Raw genomic sequence first — 24382 nt, forward strand, 5'->3', positions numbered from 1 at the left:
GGACCTGGCATGCCCTAGGCTCTGCAAATAGAGCTCACTGACAGATATCTGAGTTTAACGGCAGCTCCTTTTTGGGAGGTTTTATATGTTCCTTCTCCATGCCGTGGTGGTTTTTCATCAGCACATGGGCATGTCAAGGGAGAGAGACCCAGGTACCCTCTGAGTCTGTAGCCTAGAGCTGGCCTGGATCAGCTTGGCTCAGTCACTTTCACACATTCCAGAACGCATTATGTTTCTTTTACAGATGGCAGAGGAAAGTAGTAGTGGAGAAAACAGGCTTGTGGTCTTAGGTGACCTAGCCTCTCGGAACCTCAGTTTTCCTCATCTATAAAATGGAAACAGTGAAACATACCTTGTACAGTTGCTGTAAGCATTAAATAGCATAATGTATATGAAGCATTTATTAGTTCAGGGCACTGCAGCTGATGCTTGTAGTAGTGTTTGTATATTTCTTCTGTTTTAAAACTTTGTTCATTGTAAGATAAAAAAGTGTCAGTAACAGCCATCTGAGAATTAGGAAACACTGCTACATTAACGGTACGTCTTGACTGTATGATGAAACTAGATTTCAGAAATGTTAAACTGTGAAATAGGTCTTGGATTCAAGGCAGGCTGGCGTTACTAACAGTGGAGGGAGTTGCTGGGCTAGCATCTAGTTCTAGACAGCAGTGTTTTCCTATCTAGGAAGACGGAGTGGAAATTACTTTGTGATTTTAAGGAAGTCACTTTATCTCCCTGAGTCATAGATGAGGTTCTGGCAGTATGCTCTTCACAGAGTGCTTGTAAGAATGAAAAGAAAAGGACCTTATAAACAGTGAAGCGCTACACAGATGAAAGGTCTGTCTGTTTACTTCTCAGGGAAGTTTAACCTCTGGCACTGATCGCTCTGGGTAGAACCAGGATGCCTCTCCCACGCATGCCAAGGTCCCCTTTCCCACAGTTAACATTCATCTTCCTGCCTTACAGGTTCTATTTCACCAACTGGCACGGGACCAATGATAACGAGCAGTCAGTATGGCGACATTCTCCAAAGAAGCAGAAGAATAGCTACGAGAAAAAAAAAGTTCCAGATGCAACCCCTCTCCTTGACGCCAGCTCATTGGAGTATCTGTTTGCTCAGGTAAGATGTTGGGCCCGGGAGAGCCTGGAGTTTGTGGGGTGGGTAAGACATGGTAGGGGTCAGATTCCCTGGCACAGCCGACCATGGTGGCAGCTAAGATGCTTTATGGCCTGTTCCATGGGTAGTTCTCACCAACCCTGGACTTGCCCCAGGTGAGGAGGGGGAAGGCAGTTCAGCATCCAACCGGCTGGTTATCCCACGTGTGGGCTTTTTGGGCTTTACTTCTTCCCCATTCCTTTCTTTTTCCCCCCTCCTACCATTTCAGTTCGTGTCTACAGTGCCTCCTGTGCAGAGAGCAGAGGGGGGAGCTATAAGTGAGGGAAGGTGTAGTTCAGCAGGGCTAATCACAAAGGTACTTCTCAGCAGTCACAGAGAGGAAGGAGGTGGCCACTCTGAGTCACAGTGGTGGCAGGGTAGAACAATAAGACACTAGAAGAAAGCCAGAAAGAGAGGTTAAGTCACCTAAATTACATTACCCTGAGATAACTAACATTTTTGTATATGTGCTTCCTGATTTTATCATGCAGATATGTATTATGCACTATAGTTTTTGAAAATATCTTATTGTTCTGAGTGTCTGCGTACTTTTTGCTAAGGCGCTGCAGAAACTGTGGTGAACAAGACAGACATGGTCTCTGCAAGCACCAGACATATAATCGAGTTGGACAAACAAAACAAGCAGATAAAATGATACATAGATAATACACAAGAAATTGTGAAAAGTGCTATGAAGAAAAAGGCCTTTGTCATAGAGCATATGGGGAGGGAGGTTTGAATGGGGAGACCTAATTTAAATAGTGTGATCGGAGAAGATCCCTCTAAAGAGGTGGCATTTATACTGAACTTTGAAGAATAAAAAAGTGTCTGCAATTCTAAGGGAGGAGTGGGGAAAGTATTTCTTCAGAGTAGAGCAAAGCTTTTCAGAAGCAGCACTACTGACACTTTGGGCTGGTTAATTCTTTGTTGTAAGGGATTGTGGAATATCTATCCACACCCCTGGCCTCCTCTCCTTAGATGCCAGTAGCACCAGTGTAGTGGCAGTAGAGTTGGAGAAAAATGGGTGGATCTGAGATTAATTTTGGAGATGGATTTGATATGATTTGCTTATGAGTTGGATGTGGAAGGTGAGGATATTTGAAGAATCAAAGAGAATTTTGAGATTTATTTTGGGCAGTGTTTGGTAGATAACGGAGTGATTCCCTGCATAGGGAGACTGGGAGCAGCAGGCTGGAGAAGGGGTGGGAATTGGGAGCTCTCTTTTGGAGACACCTGTGAGATACACAAGTGGAGATTCGGCTAGGAAATCGAGCGTGAGACTGGAATCCAGAGGAGAAGTCAGCCTTTATTTAACTAATCCTTGTTTCTGAACACATTTGGTTTTTCTTGATTTTTTCCCCTGTTATGCTATCACTGTTACAAAACAGCCTCATACATACGTCTGAATATGTGTTCTGTTTCCTATTTCCTTAGGATGTACTTTTACATGTGTGGGTTATGTGTCACAGTTGTATTCTCTTGTACAGCTTTAGTTGTTGATTGCACACTATCCACGTTCCATAATATACCTGAGGACTGGCCTCAGAGACAGTAGAGAAATGGGACAGGGCACAGCCCTGGGCACATACTGTGTGGAAAAAATAAGTGAACTGGCCATTTTCAGATTGGTCTTTTTGAATTCAGCCTCCCAGTTTTACATATATTCATTTCTGAGATTGATTCTTTTACTTTTTTGGGAGAGGAAGTGTAAAAAAAAAGAGTGCACCATACTTCAAGAGTAGGTATTACATTAGAACCTGACTTTTCAGAGCTTCAGGAATGAGTTACTTGAGGTAGTTGTACAGTGATATTGACAGAAAATCACAGCCAGACAAAATAGTTTCAGATTTTGTTCTCCTCTTCACACATTGCTGGTGGAGATGATTGTTGTTGGTCCTTGGTAGTTTGTAGAAGTGGTCAGTGTCCTTTTCTTACTGAGAGAAACAATAAGTCCTATCTTGGGGAAAAGGGGGAACTGCAGCAGTTAGAACCCTCCATCCAAAACCCACTAAACTAAAGTTGCTTCAGGGAAAGTGAGTGTCTTCCTTATATAGGACCACCCCCCCCATACTTCATGTCTGCCTCTTTTTGAGCTGGAGAAAGGCTAACGAGGTCCCAATCCTAAGAGCTGTGTACACTTCCAGTCCGTGAGCTTTAAAGACTGAGTTTGACTGTAGCACAGTTTGCAGAGCTGTAGCCTTGCAGTCACATCTGGTCTGACCCTCTACCCCACCACTCACTAGGTCCCCCAGCTCCCACAGTATTCTTTATACTTGACTTTGGTTTTGGTAACTATTTGAGGTTATATATTTCTGTTTGTTCTTCTTTCTTTCCTGGAAATCTCCGTAAGGTCAGTGATGTGGTTTGGTTAACTGCTGTATCCCTAGCACCTAGAATAACATCTGGCCCGTAATTGGTTCTTGTTAATCAGTGATTACCAAGTGAGTGAATGAAGTTATTTAACCTTTTGGTGCCTTAGATTTCTCAGCTGTTAGGCAGAGATGATGATGTTAGCATCCCCCTCATAGGGCTGTTGTAAAGAATAAGTGAAATAGTAAATGAAAGGAACCTCGCACAGTGCCTGGCACTCAGGTTAGGGCTTAATAAAGGGGACCTAGCAGCCGTCACTGGCTCGTGGAATGTGGCGTGCCTCAGTGAGTGAGGGGGTGTATTTTGGTGATACATTCCACTACTGGAAACTTGAACAGCAGATGTTGAAAAAACTTACGTGTGGTAATGATGCAGTGTAGAATCTGGATTCCTTCTCCTTTCTGTAAATCTACATCAGAAGGGTGTGTGGTGCTCTGTCATTTATACACCGGTTTGTTGTGGCGTTAACAAATAATCAAACCCCAGACAGCTGTCACGTCCCATGCCCTGGTGCAGCCCAAGCCTAGTACATGCTGCTTTTCATCATCACTTACATGGGAAGCCCCACAGAAGGGCTTCATGTGTTCATACTGTTCACCAGCACCCAGCATAGTGCGCAGTGAGTATTTATTAAACGAATGAATTAACCTGGGGAGACCTTTCCCAAGCCCCTTCATGCCCAGCTGTTGAGAAAGAACTTTGGTGCCAGAGAAACTCTAAATCTCGTTAGTCTCATTGCTGTACTGCTTATTGGGTAGCACCTCCCTGTGTGGGGAACCTTCCTCTCAAGATCAGAAACATGAGTGGACTCTTGAAACTTAAGTGGTGGTTCATTTCTTCTCACCTCTGCTCCAAAGGGACAGTATGATTTGGTCAAATGCCTGGCTCCCATTCGAGACCCCAAGACGGAGCAGGATGGGCATGATATTGAGAACGAGTGTCTGGGAATGGCCGTCCTGGCCATCTCCCACTATGCCATGATGAAGAAGATGCAGTTGCCAGAACTTCCCAAGGACATCAGGTAAACCTTCCTGCTGGCTAAAGAATTGATTGTGGGAATGGTGTTAGTTTTGTATGTTTTCATACATCTCAGTTTGTTTTTGTTTTTTGTTTTTTGTGGTACGCGGGCCTCTCACTGCTGTGGCCTCTCCTGTTGCGGAGCACAGGCTCCGGACGCGCAGGCTCAGCGGCCATGGCTCACGGGCCCAGCCACCCGCTGCACGTGGGATCCTCCTGGACCAGGGCACGAACCCGCGTCCCCTGCATCGGCAGGCAGACTCTCAACCGCTGCGCCACCAGTGAAGCCCCTCATATATCTCAGTTTAACTACTGCCAGCTTTTGGCTGACTACTGCTCTCTGCAGAGTGCAACTCTTTTTTAGAATATTTATGAAAGGTAGCACATTATATCTGTGTCCTGATTTTGAATGTTGGCTGATGACCTCAGAAATTTGTACTAGGGTGACAGTTCTGAGCTGGGGTGCCAGTCAAATTAGTGGCCTGCATGCCCTCCCCCTTCCTCTCTGCCCATGCTGGGCATTGCCATCTATCACTGAACTTTTTCCTTTTGTGCTGGATCTGTCCTAAAATCCTTCTCAGTATAGTTCTACAGGCAGCTGCTTTCGTTCCCAGCCAGAACTAGTTCACTAGAGAGCCATTAATTCTGATGTGAAGCACGATCGACTGTTACCTTAAGAAAACTGTATTTACTTAAAATTATCATTTGTGATCAAGTCTTTGTGAAGGAGTATTCAATCTGCATAACTCCCACCCATCTATGAAATGTAATTTTTATTTTATTTTATTTTTTTGACCGCACTGTGCTGCATGCGGGATCTTAGTTCCCCGACCAGGTATCAAACCTGTGCCCCCTGCAGTGGAAGTGCAGACTCTTAACCACTGGACCACCAGGGAAGTCTGGAAATATAATTTTTAAATCAGTGAGCTATTGTGATTGTCATAAGACAGTCTCATTTTGAAGAGGGAATTATTTATAGTGGTGTTATTTGTGATAGGTGGCATGTATCTTCTCATAAGGTTACTTCTTGTATCTCCTTGCCCTTGACCAGAGTCTGGAGCAGATCACAAGTTGCTCCTCAGAAATGGAGGGACTGATTAGACATATGCTGTTCTGCTGCTTTCTCTGTTTTCTGTGGCTTTTGCTCTGGGCACCTCCTCTTTATTTTTTCATGAGGCTAAAGTAAAAAATGATAACTCTCTGCTGATTTTCCTCTCTGTTACATTAATCTAAAAAATTACAATATTTGTTGGGGATAAGTTTCAAACTCCACAGTTTTCCACGGTTGTGAAACCATCTGTGCCGCAGGGATTTCCCTGTGCTAGGTGCTTTTTCAGGCCTGGGAGTAACTGGCCGACGGGCCTCCCCACTTTGACCCCCAGTGGACTTGTTCTCTTTTTCTTTGGTGTTCACACTCTTCTTAAAGCTGGCTCCTGTTCTAGCAGTATATCCATTTGCTGAGATTCTGTTAGTCATAGATACTCTCTCATTAGCACCTGGATGGGTAACTAATCTTCCAGTTTACTTGTTGATCCATTTAATATATCTGAGACATTTGCACATGGCAAACACTAAATCTTTTGTATTTAATTAGCTTTTATGGGTTTTTCCCATTTCTTATAAAAGTAGTTTTTGATCTTTATAGAAAAACTGTAAAATAGATGGGCAAGTAGAGCATACAAAACATCATCTGTCACTCTTGACACCTTCCAGACGGCTTTCTAACTGATGCTGAATCTTAGTAACAGTGTGTTTATGTGAGCACCAGTGTGCATGGGAACAGTGACACTAGCAAACAAAAACACAGATAAGTGCATTTTGCTGCCTGCCTTTGTGACCCAGAAAATCTGATGATTCCTGTAGGAATTTCCCATTTCAGTAAAATCTGTGGAACATGTACTTTTCTCTTTTCTTTCAGTCCCTGTTCACCTCAATCTCCTTACGATTATCATCCTCAGAGTTTTACTCCATCTAAGACCCTCTGGGAGTAGACCCTTCTTTCTCATTTGGCAACACAGGGAAGGAAGATTTATAGACTTAGGTTTGTTTCTGCACTATTCTGCTAACCTATACATGAAAAAGAGACTTTTTTTTTTTTACTTTCAGCTACAAGCGATATATTCCAGAAACATTGAATAAGTCCATCAGACAGAGGAACCTTCTCACCAGGATGCGGATAAATAATGTTTTCAAGGATTTCCTAAAGGAGTTTAACAACAAGACCATTTGTGACAGCAGTGTGTCCACACACGACCTGAAGGTGAAATACCTGGCTACCTTGGAAACTTTGACAAAACATTATGGTGCTGAAATATTTGAGACTTCCATGCTACTGATTTCATCAGAAAATGAGATGAATCGGTTCCATCCGAATGATAATGGAAACATTCTCTGCTATGAAGTGATGGTGACTGGAAATCTTGGAATCCAGTGGAGGCAGAAACCAAATGTAAGTGCTGATAGGTGGCTGATCAGAACAGAGCATCCTGTGTCACATGGTGTGTTCCGTGTATTCTGTTGGGATTATCTCTTTGCATGTTCATCACCCCTGTCAGCTGAGTTTATTTCATGGGCTAGAGACCATGTATCATTCATCTTTTATTGTATCCATGTAGCAGCAGATCTAAAATAAATATTTATTGAGTTCTGTAGGGAAACAGAAATATAATGACAACATATACAATATGTAATAATATAGTAGTAACAGCAGACATGTACCAAGTGCTTACCATGTACCAAGTACTTTTCTAAGCATTTTACATGTATTAACTCAATTATTCCTTAAAACAAATCTATGAGAGATACTACCATTTTCCCTATTTTATAGATGAACACAGAGGCACAGACAAGTTAAGAAGCTTGCCCAAGGTCATAACTAACTAATAGTGATTATGCCAAGAATTGAATTTAGCCCTCTGGTTCTGTGAGATAGAGTAATTTTTCTTGCAATCTGGAGCTTCTTTTTGAAGTGTTTGTTGGATGAGGCAATAGAGCAGAGTGGTTTAAAAGCATGGGTTTTAAATCTAAATAGATGTGGTTCAAATCCTAGCTCCACTGTTTATACTCACATGGCCTTGGGAGGGTTACTTCACATATATCAGCCACATATTATTCATCTATAAAATGGCGATACTTAGTGTATTACCTCATAGTGTTGAGAGAACGGAATGTCGTTTAGCACAGAGCTTGGCATATGATAAATGTTCAATAAATTCTTACAGCTACTATTACCATCATCATTATTATTGTAAATAATAATAATATTGAAGTAAAGGTGAGATTTACTTTCTACTCCTATTTTATTTTCATGCTAAAATAACAGTGCCAAGCACTTATCAAGTGTTTTCTGTGTAGTGTGGGTACTGTGTTAATAAGAACTTACCTACTGCTCCAAGAACCTTGTGAAGATGTAAGATCTCTGATTATGGATGAGGAAATGGAGGCACAAAGAGATGACCTAACTAAGTAAATGGCAGAGGCAGGATCTTATCCCAGATTTCTAGTCTCCAAGACTTCTGCTACACAAAATACGTAAGCTTGTGCAGACATGTATGACTCCCTAGGTTATCCAAGCATGGGATTCATACCTTCTCTTGAAAATTCCAACTTGAATATGGCTATAAAGTCAAGACAATCAGTGATAGATTGTAAAAGGAGAAAGCCTATGTTCAAATGGGGGGACCTGATTGTAGATGCGTGTCTAGTGAGCAGTTATTTCTGTTCCTGAGTTTGCTTGCACATTATAGATTATGTAAAGAGTTTAGTCGGTGTGTTCATTAAGATCTCTTCCAGGTGTAGGATCCCAGGCATCCCTGATGGGACCAATAGGCCCATGGGGACCCAAATAGGCTCATGGGTGCTAACTCTCCCAGTTCCTCTGTCAATCCAGGCACACTGGCTTTCTCCTCCTCGGCTTCAGGCCTTCTGTTGGTTTGCCAGGAGAAAATGAGAAATACCAATAGAAAATGAGAAAGCTGACTTCACTCTGTCACTTTTATGTATCTTATCAGGTTGTTCCTGTTGAAAAGGAAAAAAATAAACTGAAACGGAAAAAACTGGAAAATAAACACAAGAAGGATGAGGAGAAAAATAAAATCCAGGAAGAGTGGAACAATTTTTCTTACTTCCCTGAGATCACTGACATTGTAATCAAGGAGTCTGTGGTCAGCATTAATAAGCAGGACAACAAAAAAATGGTAAGTTTGCTTCAGAAGTGATTTGGCCTGGGTCTGGTGTTCGCAGGGAGACTTTGCTGAGGACAGTTATGCAGCATGTGCTCTTCAGAGTTCCTGTCCCAAAGAGAAAATCTTATGATCATCTTATTTAAGCCAAAAAGTCCCTATTGCTGACATTGACATTATCAATGTCTGTTTTTAAGTTACTTGGGTACATTCTAGTGCCTTTCTTTGGTCTTCAAATGTGTATCTGCTTCAGGATTTGCCGTCTTCCCAAAGATATTTCAGCATCAATATTTAGTTCACAAAAGTTAGTGGATTTGAAGATCCACATCACTAAGTGAGTGTCAGCATTTTCTCCCAAGGGCTCCTGCACAGCCTCTCTGCTGAGTTGTGTGGGTCATCTGGAATGAGGTCGGTGGGAAGCCCCACTTTGCACTTGAGCAGACTGTCCAGCTGGCAGCTCTGGCCACAATGACAGTCCTCATCATGGTGTCAAGCACAGCCAAGTGACTCTCGGACAGAGGAAGGGGTGTTCAACCTCTCTTCCTCTTTTTTTGGTATCACTTGAGGACGTGATCTAGACAGGCAGGGGAAGTCACTTCCCCAGTTTGGCAGGGGAAGTGGGAGTCCTGCCAGAATAAACATGTTTGTGTTGGGGAAGTCACAGCTGACGTCACATGGGGAGGACAGGTGGGTGAGACACGGTGCTCCTCCATGCAATGAAGGTAGTCATCTAGGGAAATACCATGTTTTGCCTGAAAATTGGCAAATACTTTGTCAAAATCATAACACTCAGTACGGGGAAAGAATCTGGTGATATGGTTTAGGACAGATGGTCATTCTTTTACATCTAGAGTAACTAGTCTTTTTGATATACCATTTGGGAAAGCAATTTGGTAAACATGTGTTAAAAGCGTTGAAACTATCTATATAATCCCTCCATAGGAAATGAGGACCTGTCTTCTAGAAACAATGAGAGATGCAGGCAGTGGTCTATGAATAAGAATGTTTATCCCAGCAGTATTTACAATGTCAAAATACTGAAACTAACCTGCATATATGATAATAGGAAAACGAGAGAATAAAACACAACTCATCTGAGTAGTAGAATATTCTGTAAACGAATTGCTGAACTAAAAAAATATCCATAAAAATGCTTCGTAAATGGAAGAAAGCAGAATATAAAACTATTGGTAGAATGGAACCAATTTTGTTTAAAAAGTTTATGCATATACATACACATGCTCTTAGAAAAATAATCAGATATTAACAACTATTTGTTTATGATGGGAATATGAATGATTTTAATTTTTAATTCTCCCCATCCTCCCCATTTTTTTAAACAATAAAGATACATTGATTTCATTAGAAAACTGTAGTAAAAACGTGAAGGAAGTAGAAGAGCCCATATAGATGTTAGTGGAGAGATGGAAAATGGTGGGAGGGAGAAAATAAAAATAAATGCTATTTATTCAGCATATTATAGATCTTAAGTCATGTTATATGATGTGTCTGCAGTATCTTATTTAGTCCTTACAAAGACCTTGAGATATCAGGATTTTGGCTCCACTTCCAGGGGGGAATCTGAGACTTAGGGAGAGGTGTAGGAGCTTGCACAGGGGCAGCTCCAGCCTGCACTGCTTTGGTTTCCACGGTGTTCTCTTCCCCAGGGACTCTGTAGTGAGGGAGAGGTTGGCCCATTTGTGGTCTGGCTGTCCAACATGGCCAAACCCTGGAGATGCGTGGCAGGGGAGGAGGAACTGCAGCCAGGTGATGCGAGCTTTGTGAGCCTGCCCCATCTGTCCTGGCTGACAGAGTCAAGTCTGGCACCCAGACGGGGCACCTGTCGTCTAAGTCAGTGCTCACCCTGGCACAGGGGCTGGCAGCTCTGTGCCCAGCTACAGTGCTGTGCAGAGAGCAGGGGGAAGGCAAGAAGAAATCGATACCTGATCTCCTCGTTACCTTGTTTTCCTTTACAAATACTAGCCCTGCTGTGTGCCAGGTATTTCCTACCTTAAAACTTTACGAATACCAACTCTTTTCATTTTCATATCGACCCTGTGAGGTGGGTATATTGTTATTCCCATTTTACAGAGGAGGAAACTGAGGCACAAAGAAGTTAAGTAACTTGTCCAAGGTCATACAGCTATTACATTAAATTACTTGAAATTGCCAATATTTGACAATTTTTGACGAATAAAAATGATGATTATATATGCTTAAATGTAATAGCAAATAGAGATACGGAGATTTGAACCCAGATAAGCTGGCTCCTGAACCTGTGGGTTAACACTATGCGATGCTTTTTCTTACTTATCTCACTCCTCCATCCCTTCCCAGCCATGGCATTTCCAAGCAGTACTTTTGGTTGCTGGTCTTTCAGGAGAGCATGATGCTGCCATGTTATCAGATCATATCTTGATTTATCTCTTCTCTCTGCAACTTCTTGACATCTCCCCTTTCTATTCAGACTTCCGCTTTCAGAGAACTTAAGTGCTTACGTACTTTTGTTTGTATGTGACTGGGTGAAGGGCTGCCCAAGCCATACCGTCTTGAGTTTGCTCTTTGGGGCTCTGCAGGGAGATGCCAGGTCACACCCGAAAGGAAGCACACTTAGCACAGAGCCTCCTTCCTGCATCGCCATCCCTATGGTAGCCCTCCCTGCCCTCTCTTGGCCTCCTTGTCTCACAACCCCAAAGCACCCTTCCTTTGGCATCATAGCTAACTCGCATTATAAGCCCCTTACCTCCATTCTGTCTGGTTGCGTATATCCACCCCTCCCCCCTTCACTGGTCTTCTTGTCTCTGTCTACTTTTCTCTGCCACCAGCCTCTTCTTTCTCCAGTGCTAAGGAAAGAGTCATATACTCAAGTGTCATTTTACCCTTCTCTGAAGGCTCAGGTGTTTGTTAATATTCTTGTGAGACAAAGCTCTAAATCATGGCTTTACAAACCTTCCTTCATCAGATGTTCCTAGTTGACCCCGCAGCTCCTCTCACATGGTCATCTCTCCTCAGGGTTGTAAGATCAAGACAAAACCCCACCTGTCTTCACCTCCAGGCGTTTTTCTTCCTTCCATGGAAACTCCCTCCCTCCTCTTCTTTTACCTTTGCCTCTCCCACTTGGAGTAAGACTCTCTGCCTTCTCCAGACCCTCAGAGGTTCCTGGATGTAATCTAGAAACCTTATCATTGTGTCTGGGACCATTCCTGGACTAAAATCCAGGAGTTTCACCTTCTAGACCAACTCTGGATGAGATGAAACACCTGTGCCTCTGTTTCTTTTTCTGTAACTAGGAATAATGTGTAGTGCCAGGACCAGGGTGTCATCTGCACACTATGTTCCCCCCCACCTCTACTTTTATACCTCTGCCACCTTGATTCAGGCCTCCTCTTCTATCTGGACCGGGTGGCAGCTTCTCCACAGTCTCCTGCCTGCCACAGCTGCCCGTGCGCCCCCTCACCCCACTGTTCCTCAATCTGATAAAAGTTTTGAGGTAAGAGATGAAAGAGTGTGGTGAACAGAGTTATATGTAACTGCAAGGGGTGCAGTTACTATCGACAAAAAGAGCTTCCCGGGCTTCCCTGGTGGCGCAGTGGTTGAGAATCTGCCCGCCAATGCAGGGGACACGGGTTCGAGCCCTGGTCTGGGAAGATCCCACATGCCACGGAGCAGTTAGGCCCGTGAGCCACAACTACTGAGCCTGCGCGTCTGGAGCCTGTGCTCCGCAACAAGAGAGGCTGCGATAGTGAGAGGCCCGCGCACCATGATGAAGAGTGGCCCCCGCTTGCCACAGCTAGAGAAAGCCCTTGCACAGAAACGAAGACCCAAGACAGCCAAAAAAATAAACAAATGTGGGGTTTAAAAAAAAAAAGAAAAGAATTAAAAAAAAAAAAAAGAGCTTCCCTTTGGGGTTGTACATTCTTCATTGTGTTAAATATCGTCTCGCTCTGTACCTCCCCAGAGAGTCAGCTGCTTAAGATGGCAGGCACGTGATGTAACCATGGGCATTTCTACTCTCTCGCCAGGAACTGAAGCTGTCTTCCCACGAGGAGGCGTTGTCCTTTGTGTCCCTCGTGGACGGCTACTTCCGGCTCACAGCAGATGCCCATCATTACCTCTGCACCGACGTGGCTCCCCCGTTGATCGTCCACAACATACAGAATGGCTGTCACGGTCCAATCTGGTTGGTTCGAAAACATTTTCAGTTGCCTTTGGTGTGAAAAGAACCCACGTGTTAGTGATGGGGAGCGTGTCCTTCTCAGGCATGGGCGTCATCAGGCATTTACGCTGAATACTTACTTGGTGCCCTTTTCCATCCCTGCTGTCCTGGTCAGGCCTTCCTGTCATTTCTTACCTTGGTCCTTGCAGCAGCCCCTCACTTCTTCTCCCTTCCTTGGGTGTCCTCATAGATGAACCCCTCACTTCTCCACAGCTGACCAAGAAGTGCTACACTTCCTAGCCCCTTACTGTGCCAGACGCTCTGGGTGATTCAAGAAAGACAGGGCACAGGTCTCGACAGCAGATGGTGTAGGAACAGAATCCCGAGTCAGCATGTCCTCCGGTGCCAGAAGGCCCAGTGAAGGTGACCAAGCCTTAGAGTTGGGAGGGGCTTTGCTGGGTGTCTCGTCCCACCTGCATCTCAAACACCTCTGGTGATGGGGTACTTAGTGCTTCACTTGGCAGCAAGTAGCTTATAGCTCTGACAGTTACAGACATGCGTACCTTCCTCATAGGGAGTTGAAGTCTGCCTCCCTGTAACTCTGTCTACTCATCTGAGTTCCGCCTTTTGAAGCAACAGGGATTCAGTTTGCTTCCTCTTGCGTGTGACCATCCTTCAGGCACAGGAAGACAGCTGCTGTGTTTCTTCGGAGTCTCTCTTCCAGACCGAAATGTATCTGTGGAAGCATCTCGTCAGCCACCTTTCACGTGAAGCGGTTCCCACCTTCTTCCTGATCCCAGTTGCCTTGTGGACAGGCAGTTTGTCAGTGGTGTGGTCCCTGGCCTGAAGAGGCTCACAGACTCACAGGGAGACAGACACACCAAGGAATTGCAGAGCAAGGGTTGAGCTTTATAATAAAGCATGTCCCTCAAATATGCCAACTATAGTTAGGCTTCAGGGCCTTGGCACTTGCTTTTCCCCTTGGTCTGGAAATCCCTCCCTCCAGAATTTCAGCAGTCACCACTTCCTTCAGGTGTCACTCAGATACCACCTAACTGGTAAAGTCTTACCCAAGCACCTTATATAAAACAACGACACCTCTTCCCCCTCTGCTACCCGCACTCCCTGACTCCTTCACTCTGCTCTATTTGTCTTCAGTGGCGTTTATTACCTCCTGACATATTAAGTTTATGTACGTGTCCGTTTGTTTCTTGTCTGCCTACCCTCACTGCCCAACCACCAGGGAGCCATTGGTCTCTGCCATTCTCTAACACGTGCTGACCACACAGCCCTCTTTTACCAACACTCAGTGAGCAGAACTCACTGGGTGTAGTAACCTCATATGTGGGTTTATTTAGCAGCTGTTTGCTCATTGCCCTCTGTGTGCCGGACTTGTTAGTCCTGGGGACACGGGAGTATAGGATAGGCAGGCTCTCTACTCACAGCTTTCTGATCCTTGATTTCTTTATTCAGTGTTTATTACTCAGTTGTTCACTTATTTATTGAGAACTCTGAGCCAGGCATGCTCTGGTTATTGGGGATGCAGCAATAAACAGAACAACTCCAAGTCCATGCTATCCTGAGGCTTCTGTTCTAGTTGTGCTGCCTGGGATGAGGGGAGAGACCCCTACCACTGCATCACGGGCAGCTCTGCATCCTCAGCCTTGGGGGGAGCTCTTCTGGCTAGAGTGGAAGCGGCGTGTGTGGGGAAGTCAGGAACAAGCATATGAGACAAGCTCTCTGTCTCATATCAGAGACGACGGTAGGACCCAGGACAGGTACTGTGAGCGGCCGTCAGACTTGAGGCAGCTCAAGGAAGTGGACATCCCATGGGGTTTAGAGTGCTTCTGTTTGGGGTGAGCTTTCTCTCTTTGCCTCTCTCCCTGTAGCACAGAATATGCCATCAATAAGTTGCGGCAAGAAGGAAGCGAGGAGGGAATGTACGTGCTGCGGTGGAGCTGCACCGACTTCGACAACATCCTCATGACCGTCACTTGCTTTGAAAAGTCTGAGGTCAGTCAAGACGGTGGCTGGGGCCAACCCATGTGGCCACAGGGTGTCAGTGCAACCTCTCATCCAGGAGGACCACCCTTGGGGGATGGGGGTAGAAAAGCCTGGGGCTCTGAGAAAATCGCCGGCAGTTCTGACAGGGACAGCCTGCACCTCAAAAGGAGCCCCTTCCCAGGCAGCCATACCCCATACCCTTTCATCCTTATGGCCCTTTCTTTCTTCCTGCAAGGGACCCATGGCAGGGGTCCCTGTGCTCTGGAAGGTGGAACACGACCAGAAAACCAGCTCACACAAAACACTCGGTGCCAGGACCATCACAGACCCAGAGCTGTGTCTGGGCATTCACTGGTACAGACTAGCACCAATGAGGCCTGTTGGCAACCTGGCCTAACACAGTTGTCCCCAGATGGTAGGTGCAGACATTTTAACAGACAAATTACTGACATGTGTTTTGACAAGATGTCTGTTAGTGACTCAGGTGTGGTTGGAAGCTGGGAATGATGTGAGAGAAATCCTGAAGCCAAATTGCAAACTTGACCTCACTAGACCACAGTGCTTCGTTATTCATGTAATTTTTTACAACACAAGAAATGGACTATTTTTTTAAATTAATCAGTTTATTTATTTATTTATTTTGGCTGCATTGGGTCTTCGCTGCTGCATGCGGACCCTCTCCAGTTGTGGTGAGCGGGGGCTGTTCTTCTCTGCGGTGCGCGGGCTTCTCATTGCGGTGGCTTCTCTTATTGTGGAGCACAGGCTCTAGGCGTGCGGGCTTCAGTAGCTGTGGAATCAGTAGCTGTGGCTCGCGGGTTGTAGAGCACAGGCTCAGTAGTTGTGGCACACGGGCCTAGTTGCTCTGCAGCATGTGGGATCTTCCCAGACCAGGGATCGAACCTGTGTCACCTGCATTGGCAGGTGGGTTCCTAACCACTGCGCCACCAGGGAAGTCCTGGGCTATTTTAAAAGACAAGAGTTTTACAGAATTAGTCCAAATAAATACAGTAGTGTTGCGTGGGTTCACCATGAGCTAGGAGAATTGGGGCAGGGGAGGGGCTGCAAGATGAGAGTCAGCATGTTAGCATATTGCAGACCTCAGATACCAGAAGGAAAAGTACTGGAGAATCTCTGGGGCTGGACTCAGTCAAGAGTGGAAGAGGAAATGGCAGAAGGAACCCAGTGCTGCCAAGAGTCATAGGTGAAGTCTGTAGGGGCCACTGCTCGCCTGGGGTGCTCCTGTACAGCTCAGCCTTGTGGCTGATAACGGGTGCAGTGGCTCAGCACTTGGCAGGCCTGTTGCCTTGGCAGGATCCCTTTCTTCTGCGTTCCGTCAGTCTTTGGAGGAAATTTAATATTTTTATCACAGATGTGAGCATGAGACGGCCCAACCACCTTTTGAGGTGGAATTGACCTGTGCTGTACTGAGAATGTCAGTGATTCAGTAACGTAGTCTACCTGGTGTCAGATTACCTGGGGAAAACAGGAACCATAGATAGGATTACTCCTACTATTTATTTTAGCTCACCAGACACTGTGCTAAGCTCTTTTCTTGTATATTCTCATTTAATCCTTACACTAGCCCCATGAGATAAGGTTGTATTATCCCCATTGAACAGATGAAGAAACTGAAGCATTAAGATTTTAAATATCTTGTCCTAGTTTACAGCGTTAGTAGATCTTTCTGGCCCTCATTCTTTTTTTTTTTTTTTTTTTTTGCGGTACGCGGGCCTCTCACTGTTGTGGCCTCTCCTGTTGCAGAGCACAGGCTCCGGACACGCAGGCTCAGCGGCCGTGGCTCACGGGCCTAGCCGCTCCGCGGCATGTGGGATCTTCCCGGACCGGGGCACGAACCCGTGTCCCCTGCATTGGCAGGCGGACTCTCAACCACTGCGCCACCAGGGAAGCCCTTGGCCTTCATTCTTAACCACTAAAATACTAAAATAGTTCCCTTTGTACAGAAGTTGTCATGAAGGAAAACTTCTGCTTATACTTCCTTTATGGGGCACCATACAGCTCGGAAACCAGACCAGACAGCTGTCTGCCACCTCCCAGGAGGTTCTTGGAAGAGCTCAGTTTGAGGGAGTTCCTAGATAAATTTTTCTATAGTACTTATTATTTCATGCATAATATGTGCTAACCTTTATAAAAGTGTTTACTAACGTTTTTACACGGGCCCTGCCATATAATCTTAGCAGCAGTCCTATGAGGTTGGTGTTTTCATGAAGTTCATCTGAAGTGCCAAAATGAAGTGATTCTCTTGTAGAAATCACTGCTGTTAGGTTGTCTCCTTGGTGTTAACTCCCTTTTATCAGTGCCTTCTCCTGGATCTCCTTTATTAGTTATTATTTCATTTACTTATAATAAGCTTTTTTATTAGGGAATAATTTTAGTTTTACAGAAACATTACAGAGATAGTACAGAGTTTCTGTATGCCCTCTACCCAGCTTCTCCTGTTGTTAACATCATACATACCCATGAGAGATTTGCTTGAGCCCTTTTTAAAACAAATCCTTTCTGATTATTTTCTTGAATGGCAGTTGCTGGGTGTCCAGAAGCAGTTCAAGAACTTTCAGATTGAGGTGCAGAAGGGCCGCTACAGCCTGCATGGCTCAGACCGAAGCTTCCCCAGCCTTGGAGACCTCATGAGCCACCTGAAGAAGCAGATCCTGCGCACAGACAACATCAGCTTTGTGCTGAAGCGCTGCTGCCTGCCCAAGCCCCGAGGTCAGTCTCTTCAAGCCAGAGCCAGGCTGCATCCCCTCGTGATGCTCTGAGACCCAGATCAAACAAAAGATGCTGGGTGCTTTGAAGAAAGTGGTCTTTCCCCCACAGTTTCTAGGTGTTTTTCATTAAGTTTTGTTACAAGTCTGTCTCTGACGCACATCCCACTCCTCAGGTGTCAACATTTTCTATAGAAAAGACATACACCTTTTCTCAGTATCTTAATTAAGCTGCTGAAAGAGGCATGTTTAGGATTAGTAAGCAGAAATTTACTTCTTTCTTCCTTTTGATAAAATGTCTTAAGTTCCCGTCAGTAGTTTATCTGTCTGAGAGATGATCCTGGCACATCTTCTGTGGGCCAAGAACTATGTTAGATACATAGAGTCAGAAATGCATGAGACTCAGTCTCTGCGCCTCAAGGGTTTCTAGCCTAATACAGAAAATGTCACAGGTAAATGAGGCCACTGTAGAGTGTGATGCGTGTTTAAATCAACATGCACACACACACACATATTAGACCCTGGGGTTGCAGAGAAGGAGATGGTCAAGATCCCTGAGTCACATAGCGTGGAAGGCTACACAGAGGAGGTGGATCTTGAGCCAAATGTTGGACAGTGAACAGGAGGTTGCCAGTTAGATAAGGGCATTCCCAGCACGCATGTGCAGGGCAAAGCAGCAGGCCAAAGCAGGGGCTGCAGAAAGGTTCTAGAGGACTAATGTGTTCAGTGAAGTTAGAAAGAAGGGAGAGGGGAGACTGAGAGAGCAGAGATTTGGGACCATGGGAGGCCTTGGATGCCATGCCAAGGAGCTGGGACTTTATCATGCAGGCAGTGGGGAGCCATGGGTGGATCACAGAGTAAATTGGATAGGAGAGGTGAGGAACTTGGCGAGGAACTTGGCTGCTCTTTTTTTTTAAATTGAAGTATAGTTGATTTATGGTGTTGTGTTAGTTTCTGGTGTACAACAAAGTGATTCTCATATATATATACACACACACACATACACACACACACACGTACATATATATATTTTCAGATTCTTTTCCATTATAGTTTATTACAAGAGATTGAGTATAGTTCCCTGTGATATACAGTAGGACCTTGTTTATCTATTTTGTATGTAGTAGTTTGTATTTGCTAATCCCAAACTTAATTTATCCCTCCCTGCACTCCCTTTCCTTTTTGGTAACCATAAGTTTGTTTTCTACATCTGTGAGTCTGTTTCTGTTTTGTAAATAAGTTCATTTGTATCATTTTTTTAGATTCCGTATATAAGTGGTATCATATGATTTTTATCTTTCTCTGACTTCACTTAGTATGATAATCTCTAAGTTCATCCACATTGCTGCAAATGGCGTTATTTCTTTCTTTGTTTATGGCTGAGTAATATTCCATTGTGTATGTGTGTGTATGTATTGTGTGTGTGTGTATATATCACATCTTCTTTATCTATTCCCCTGTCAATGGACATTTAGGTTGCTTCCATTTCTTGGCTATTGTAAATAGTGCTGCTGTGAACATTGGGGGGGTGTGTATCTTTTCAGATTAGAGTTCTCTCTGGATATGTGCCAGGAGTGGGATTGCTGGATCATATGATAACTCTGTTTTTAGATTTTTAAGGAATCTTCATACTGTTTTCCATAGTGGCTGCAGCATTTACATTTCCCACCAACAGTGTAGGAGGGTTCCCTTTTTTTCACACTTTCTCCAGCATTTATTATTTGTATTATTACTTTTTGATGATAGCCATTCTGACTGGTGTGAAGTGATACCTCATTGTAGTTTGATTTGCATTTCTCTAATAATTAATGATGTTGAGCATCCCTTAATGTGCCTATTGGCCACCTGTGTGTCGTCTTTGGAGAAATGTCTATTTCGGTCTTCTGCCTATTTTTTGATTGGGTTTTCTGTTGTTGTTACTGAGTGGTAAGAGCTGTTTATATATATTTTGGAAATAAAGCCCTTGTTGGTTGTATCATTTGCAAATATTTTCTCCCAGTCTGTAGGTTGTATTTTCATTTTGTTTATGGTTTCATTTGCTGTACAAAAGCTTATAGGTTTGATTAGGTCCTATTTGTTTATTTTCGTTTTTATTTCTATTGCCTTGGTTGACTGACCTAAGAAAACATTGGTATGATTTATGTCAGAGAATGTTTTGCCCATGTTCTCTTCTAGGAGTTTTATGGTGTCGTGTCTTATATTTAAGTCTTTAAGCCATTTTGAGTTTATTTTTATGTATGGTGTGAGGGAGTGTTTTAACTTCATTGATTTATATGTGGCTGTCCAGCTTTCCCAACACCACTTTGCTGAAGAGACTGTCTTTTCCCCATTGTATGTTCTTGCCTCCTTTGTCAGAGATTAATTGTCCATAGGTGTCTGGGTTTACATCTGGGTTGTTTATTCTGTTCCATTGATCCATATGTCTGTTTTTGTGCCAGTACTGTGCTGTTTTGATTACTGTAGCTTTGTAGTATTGTCTGAAGTATGAGAGGGTTATGCCTCCACCTTCTTCTTTTTCCTCAGGATTGCTTTAGCAATTCTGGGTCTTTTGTGGTTCCATATAAATTTTAGGATTATTTGTTCTAGTTCTGTGAAAAATGTCATGGGTAATTTGATAGGCATTGCATTGAATCTGTAGATTGTTTTGGGTAGTATGGCCATTTTAGCAATATTAATTCTTCCAATCCAAGAGCATGGGATATCTTTCCATTTTTTTGAATCATCTTCAGTTTCCTTTATCAATATTTTATAGTTCTCAGTGTGTAAGTCTTTCACCTCATTCAGGTTTATTCCTAAGTATTTTTTTTAATGTGATTTTAAACGGGATCGTTTTTTAACTTTCCCTTTCTGATATTTCATTGTTAGTGTAAAGAAGTGCAACCAATTTCTGTATATTATCTTGTATACTGCTACCTTGCTGAATTTGTTTATCAGTTCTAGTAGTTTTTGTGTGGAGTCTTTCAGGTTTTCTGCATTTAATGACAGTTTTACCTCTTACCTTCCAAGTTGGATACCTTTTATTTCTTTTTCTTGTCTGATTGCTGTGGTTAGGACTTCCAGTACTATGTTGAATAGAAGTGGTGAGAGTGGGCATCCTTGTCTTGTTCCAGATTTTAGCAAGAAGGTGTTCAGCTTTTCACCGTTGAGTATTATCTTGGCTGTGGGTCTGTCATAAGTAGCTTTTATTATGCTGAGATATGTTCCCTCTGTACCCATTTTGGTAAGAGTTTTTATCATGAATGGAGATTGAATTTTATCAGATGCTTTTTCTGTGTCTGTTGAGATGATCATGTGGTTTTTGTCTTTTCTTTTGTTAATGTGGTGTATCACATAGATTGATTTGTGTTTGTTGAACCATTCTTGTCACCCTGGGATGAGTCCAACTTGATCATAGGGTGTGATCCTTTTTATGTGTTGCTGGATTACATTTGCTAATATTTTGTTGAGGATTTTTGCATCTATATTCATCAAAGGTAATGGCCTGTAATTTCTTTTTTGGTGGTGTCTTTGTCTGGTTTTGGTATCAGGGTGATGGTGGCTTCATAGAATGACTTTGGGAGTGTTCCCTCCTCTTCAGTCTTTCGGAAGAGTTTGAGAAGGATCAGTATAAGTTCTTCTTTGTATGTTTGGTAGAATTCCCCAGTGATTGGCTGCTCTTTTTTAAGCCCCACCAACAGTGTCATTGATGTCCTGCAGGTGGATTCATCACCTCTTAGAATGTGAGAACTGGAAGGACACGTAGGGGTCACCTGATCAAGAGTCCCGTCTTATAGAAGAGAAAACTGAGGCCTGGAGAAGTGAAGTGGGCCTCATTGAAGGCCAAGGTCAAAGGGGTTTGAGTGCCAGGTCTTCTCCCAGTGTCAGATCCCTTGAATACTGACGGGTTTCTTTGATGTTTCTCTGCCACAAGCTACTGCCCTCCATATGTCAGATCCTTCCCTTAGAAGGAGTCAGGCCTCAAGGAAAGGGCAGCACAGTTGTTCCTGAGGCCGTAGCAAGTGTGGTCGAAGATACTCTGAGTAGTCTGTCTTATTACAGAATGCATCTGTGAGTCTTTATGACAGGGGTGGGCAGAAGAAGCAACACCAGCACAAAAAGGGGCCTGGGTGCTTGATGTTTGAATCACTTTTTGGTCTCCCAGTAAGACACTGTCACTGAACCTGGTGAAAGAGGAAAGACTCTGTGTTCTTGTTGCTCAGATAGGGTTTCCTGCCAGCCGTGGGGAGTAACTGCAGCCTTTGTTTTTGTGCTTGAAGATATTCTGCAAAGGTAAAAACACATCTGCCACTTGGCTGTGAGACCTCGGAGTGCACTATAACCTTAGAGCCCAACAGCCCCAATTACTCACATAATCTATCCTTCCAGATATTGGAGGCGGTTTTCACTTTCCTAGGGATTAGTGGGCTCTGGGTGAGGCTTAGGAAATGGAGAACAGCAGCCACAGGAAGCGGGAAGGTAGCGGCAGTTCGGAGGCAGGGATGTGATTTCTATGCTGGGATTAGCTGGGGAGGTTTCTGGTGTAGATGCCACCCCTGCTGGCCCAGAGCTGGAAACCAGTGGCTGTGGTGGGAGAAGCACAGAAACAGAACTGAACCCTTCTCACGGCTTCTGTTGAGGCTCCTGGAACTCTGCACTGAATGTGTTCAGTGTTTGTCTCTCCACTTTGATTATAAACTCTTAAGACAGGATCTGGGTCTCACCATGATGATTCATGGGAAGTGCAGTGTCCAGCACAGAATGGGTGCTCACTAATGTCTGTTGAGTGAATAATTACAGCAGTAGCTACCATGTTGGTGGGTACCTGCCAGTCCCAAGCAGTTTATGTGCATATTTGCATTAAAAAAAATCTGCACAGTAGCTCTTTGCAGCTGTTATAAAAATGAGGAAACTAAGGATCAGAGATGTTCACTGACTTGTTCAAAACCACACAGATGGTAGTATCACTAGAAGTTACAATAAAAGTAGCAGTAAAAAAAAAAAAGAAAAAGAAAAAAAGAGTAGCAGTAACTAATGATGATGATGATGATGGCTACTATCACGTGAGTAATTCTTAAATTTGCCAGGCACCGTTTGAGTTTCTTTCATGTTTTAAGTTATTTAATCCTCAGAACAAACCAGAGTATGTTGTTATCCATTATACTTATCCAAGATCACTTAGGTAGTTAGAGGAAGCATGGGGATTTGAACTCACGTCTTCTGACCCCAACTCTTTCCCCTACATAACACTGCAAAGTTACAGGTGCAGTCATCAGCCCAAGGCTCTGGGGTGGGGGTCAGTTCTCCTGACCCTGGGGATAAGGGTGCTGTGGATGGGAGAGCTAGACTAAGCCCTGTGTGTGCGACTTCTTCACATAGGCCCTCAGAAGCCCTCTGTCTTCCCTCTGCCACCTGCAAATTAGAGAAGTGGTGAAATCATGAAAACTAAAGAGAATGCCATTTTGGGTTCCTCAGTGCCTCGGCCCTTCTGAGCACAGGCTTCTGATGGCCAGACCCCAACCTGGGTTTCACACTTGAAAATGCAACAAGAAACTCCTCATGGAATAAATAAAAAGGAGGTGGTCACTCAGAGTGGGTGTGACAGTCAAGAAAGTCCACGTCTCTTGTGCATTGCCCAGCCCCACTGCTGCTCTCCAAATCTGAGGGTGACCATGTTAAGAAGGAGATAGGGGCCCACAGGACCTACTGACCAGTCGCCACTGATCCTCTCATGTCCTCATTCATGGAGTCAAGCTTGAAGCTTGATTTCTGCACCGTCCAGCTCTGGCACTGAAGACTGCTGTAGATTATTGCCAAGGCTTCAGGAACCAGCTGGTACAGCAAGGATGACGGTGCTAACAGATGTAACGCTGGTCATAGTCACAGTGGCTGCTGGTTATGGGGCAGTCACCTCACACCAGGGATTGAAGTAAGCCCTTCATGTGTGTCATCTCGTTTATCCCTCACAGCAACCCAGCAAGGGGCATGACTGTGTCCCCCATTTTTCTAGTGAGGAAACAGATTCCATGGAGGTTTTAACAGCTTTCCCCGCTCACACAGTTGACCCTAGTGCCATGTTTCCTGAAGTGGCCATTGCAAATAATCAGCCCATAAATGGTTCCCGTTGCCATCCTCCTGATTTCCTCGATGGCTCTATTGCCCAGACCCTTCCTTGGGGGCACCATTCAAGTGGCCCTTTCTTGATGTCTTTTCTCCATCAGGGCAGTCCTGAGTTGCCTGTTTGAACCTGATTTTACCCAGGTAACAGGGTGGAGTCAGGATAACAGAATGAAGGAGAGGAGACTCTGAAAAAGGGAGTATCAGGATATGATAACAAGGGAGTCTGTATCGGAACCAGTTTTTGGCTCCCAGATTTGTACCCCCCACTGGGGCCAGGCATGCTGTCTGTGGAGGTAAGAGACTGGAGCCAGTCCTGAATGCAGCATGAATCCTAAGCCTGACTGTGGGCAAATGGTTTAATGGCTCTGAATCTGTTTTCTGATCTATAAAAGGGGGTAGGTATACTATGTGTCTCATAGGATTGTCATAAGGACAAAGGAGCTAATGTGTATAAAGCTCTTCAGGACAGTGCCTGGCACAGAGAAAGCAGTCAGAAAATATGAGCTGAAATAACAAAAGAAAAACCCTGCCTTGCAGGGTAGTGAGGATTTGAGTCACTTGGCTCACTGTAGGGACCCGGTACTCGCAGCTAGTGCATGAACACATAAAAACCTTCAGGGGCTCCTAGAATACTCGCACTGCTAGTTCGAATGTGGAAGGTGCTTTCTTCCCTCACGAT

At 44.2% G+C, this 24382-nt stretch overlaps 1 protein-coding gene across 4 annotated transcripts in view; it reads left to right on the forward strand.

Annotated features, from left to right (window-relative positions):
* Window positions 1-24382, forward strand: part of JAK1 (Janus kinase 1) — a 140063-nt gene that overhangs the window by 98298 nt on the left and 17383 nt on the right. For all 4 annotated transcript variants that reach the window (XM_019919447.3, XM_019919446.3, XM_019919445.3 and 1 more), the window contains 7 exons: window positions 967-1120; window positions 4384-4547; window positions 6650-6992; window positions 8554-8739; window positions 12747-12904; window positions 14770-14893; window positions 17425-17611. In XM_019919447.3, the coding sequence (XP_019775006.1) occupies window positions 967-1120; window positions 4384-4547; window positions 6650-6992; window positions 8554-8739; window positions 12747-12904; window positions 14770-14893; window positions 17425-17611 (1316 nt within the window). The remainder of the gene's footprint in view (window positions 1-966; window positions 1121-4383; window positions 4548-6649; window positions 6993-8553; window positions 8740-12746; window positions 12905-14769; window positions 14894-17424; window positions 17612-24382) is intronic.

The sequence above is a fragment of the Tursiops truncatus genome, chromosome 1 (genome assembly GCF_011762595.2).
Source record: "Tursiops truncatus isolate mTurTru1 chromosome 1, mTurTru1.mat.Y, whole genome shotgun sequence".
NCBI lineage: Eukaryota > Metazoa > Chordata > Mammalia > Artiodactyla > Delphinidae > Tursiops > Tursiops truncatus.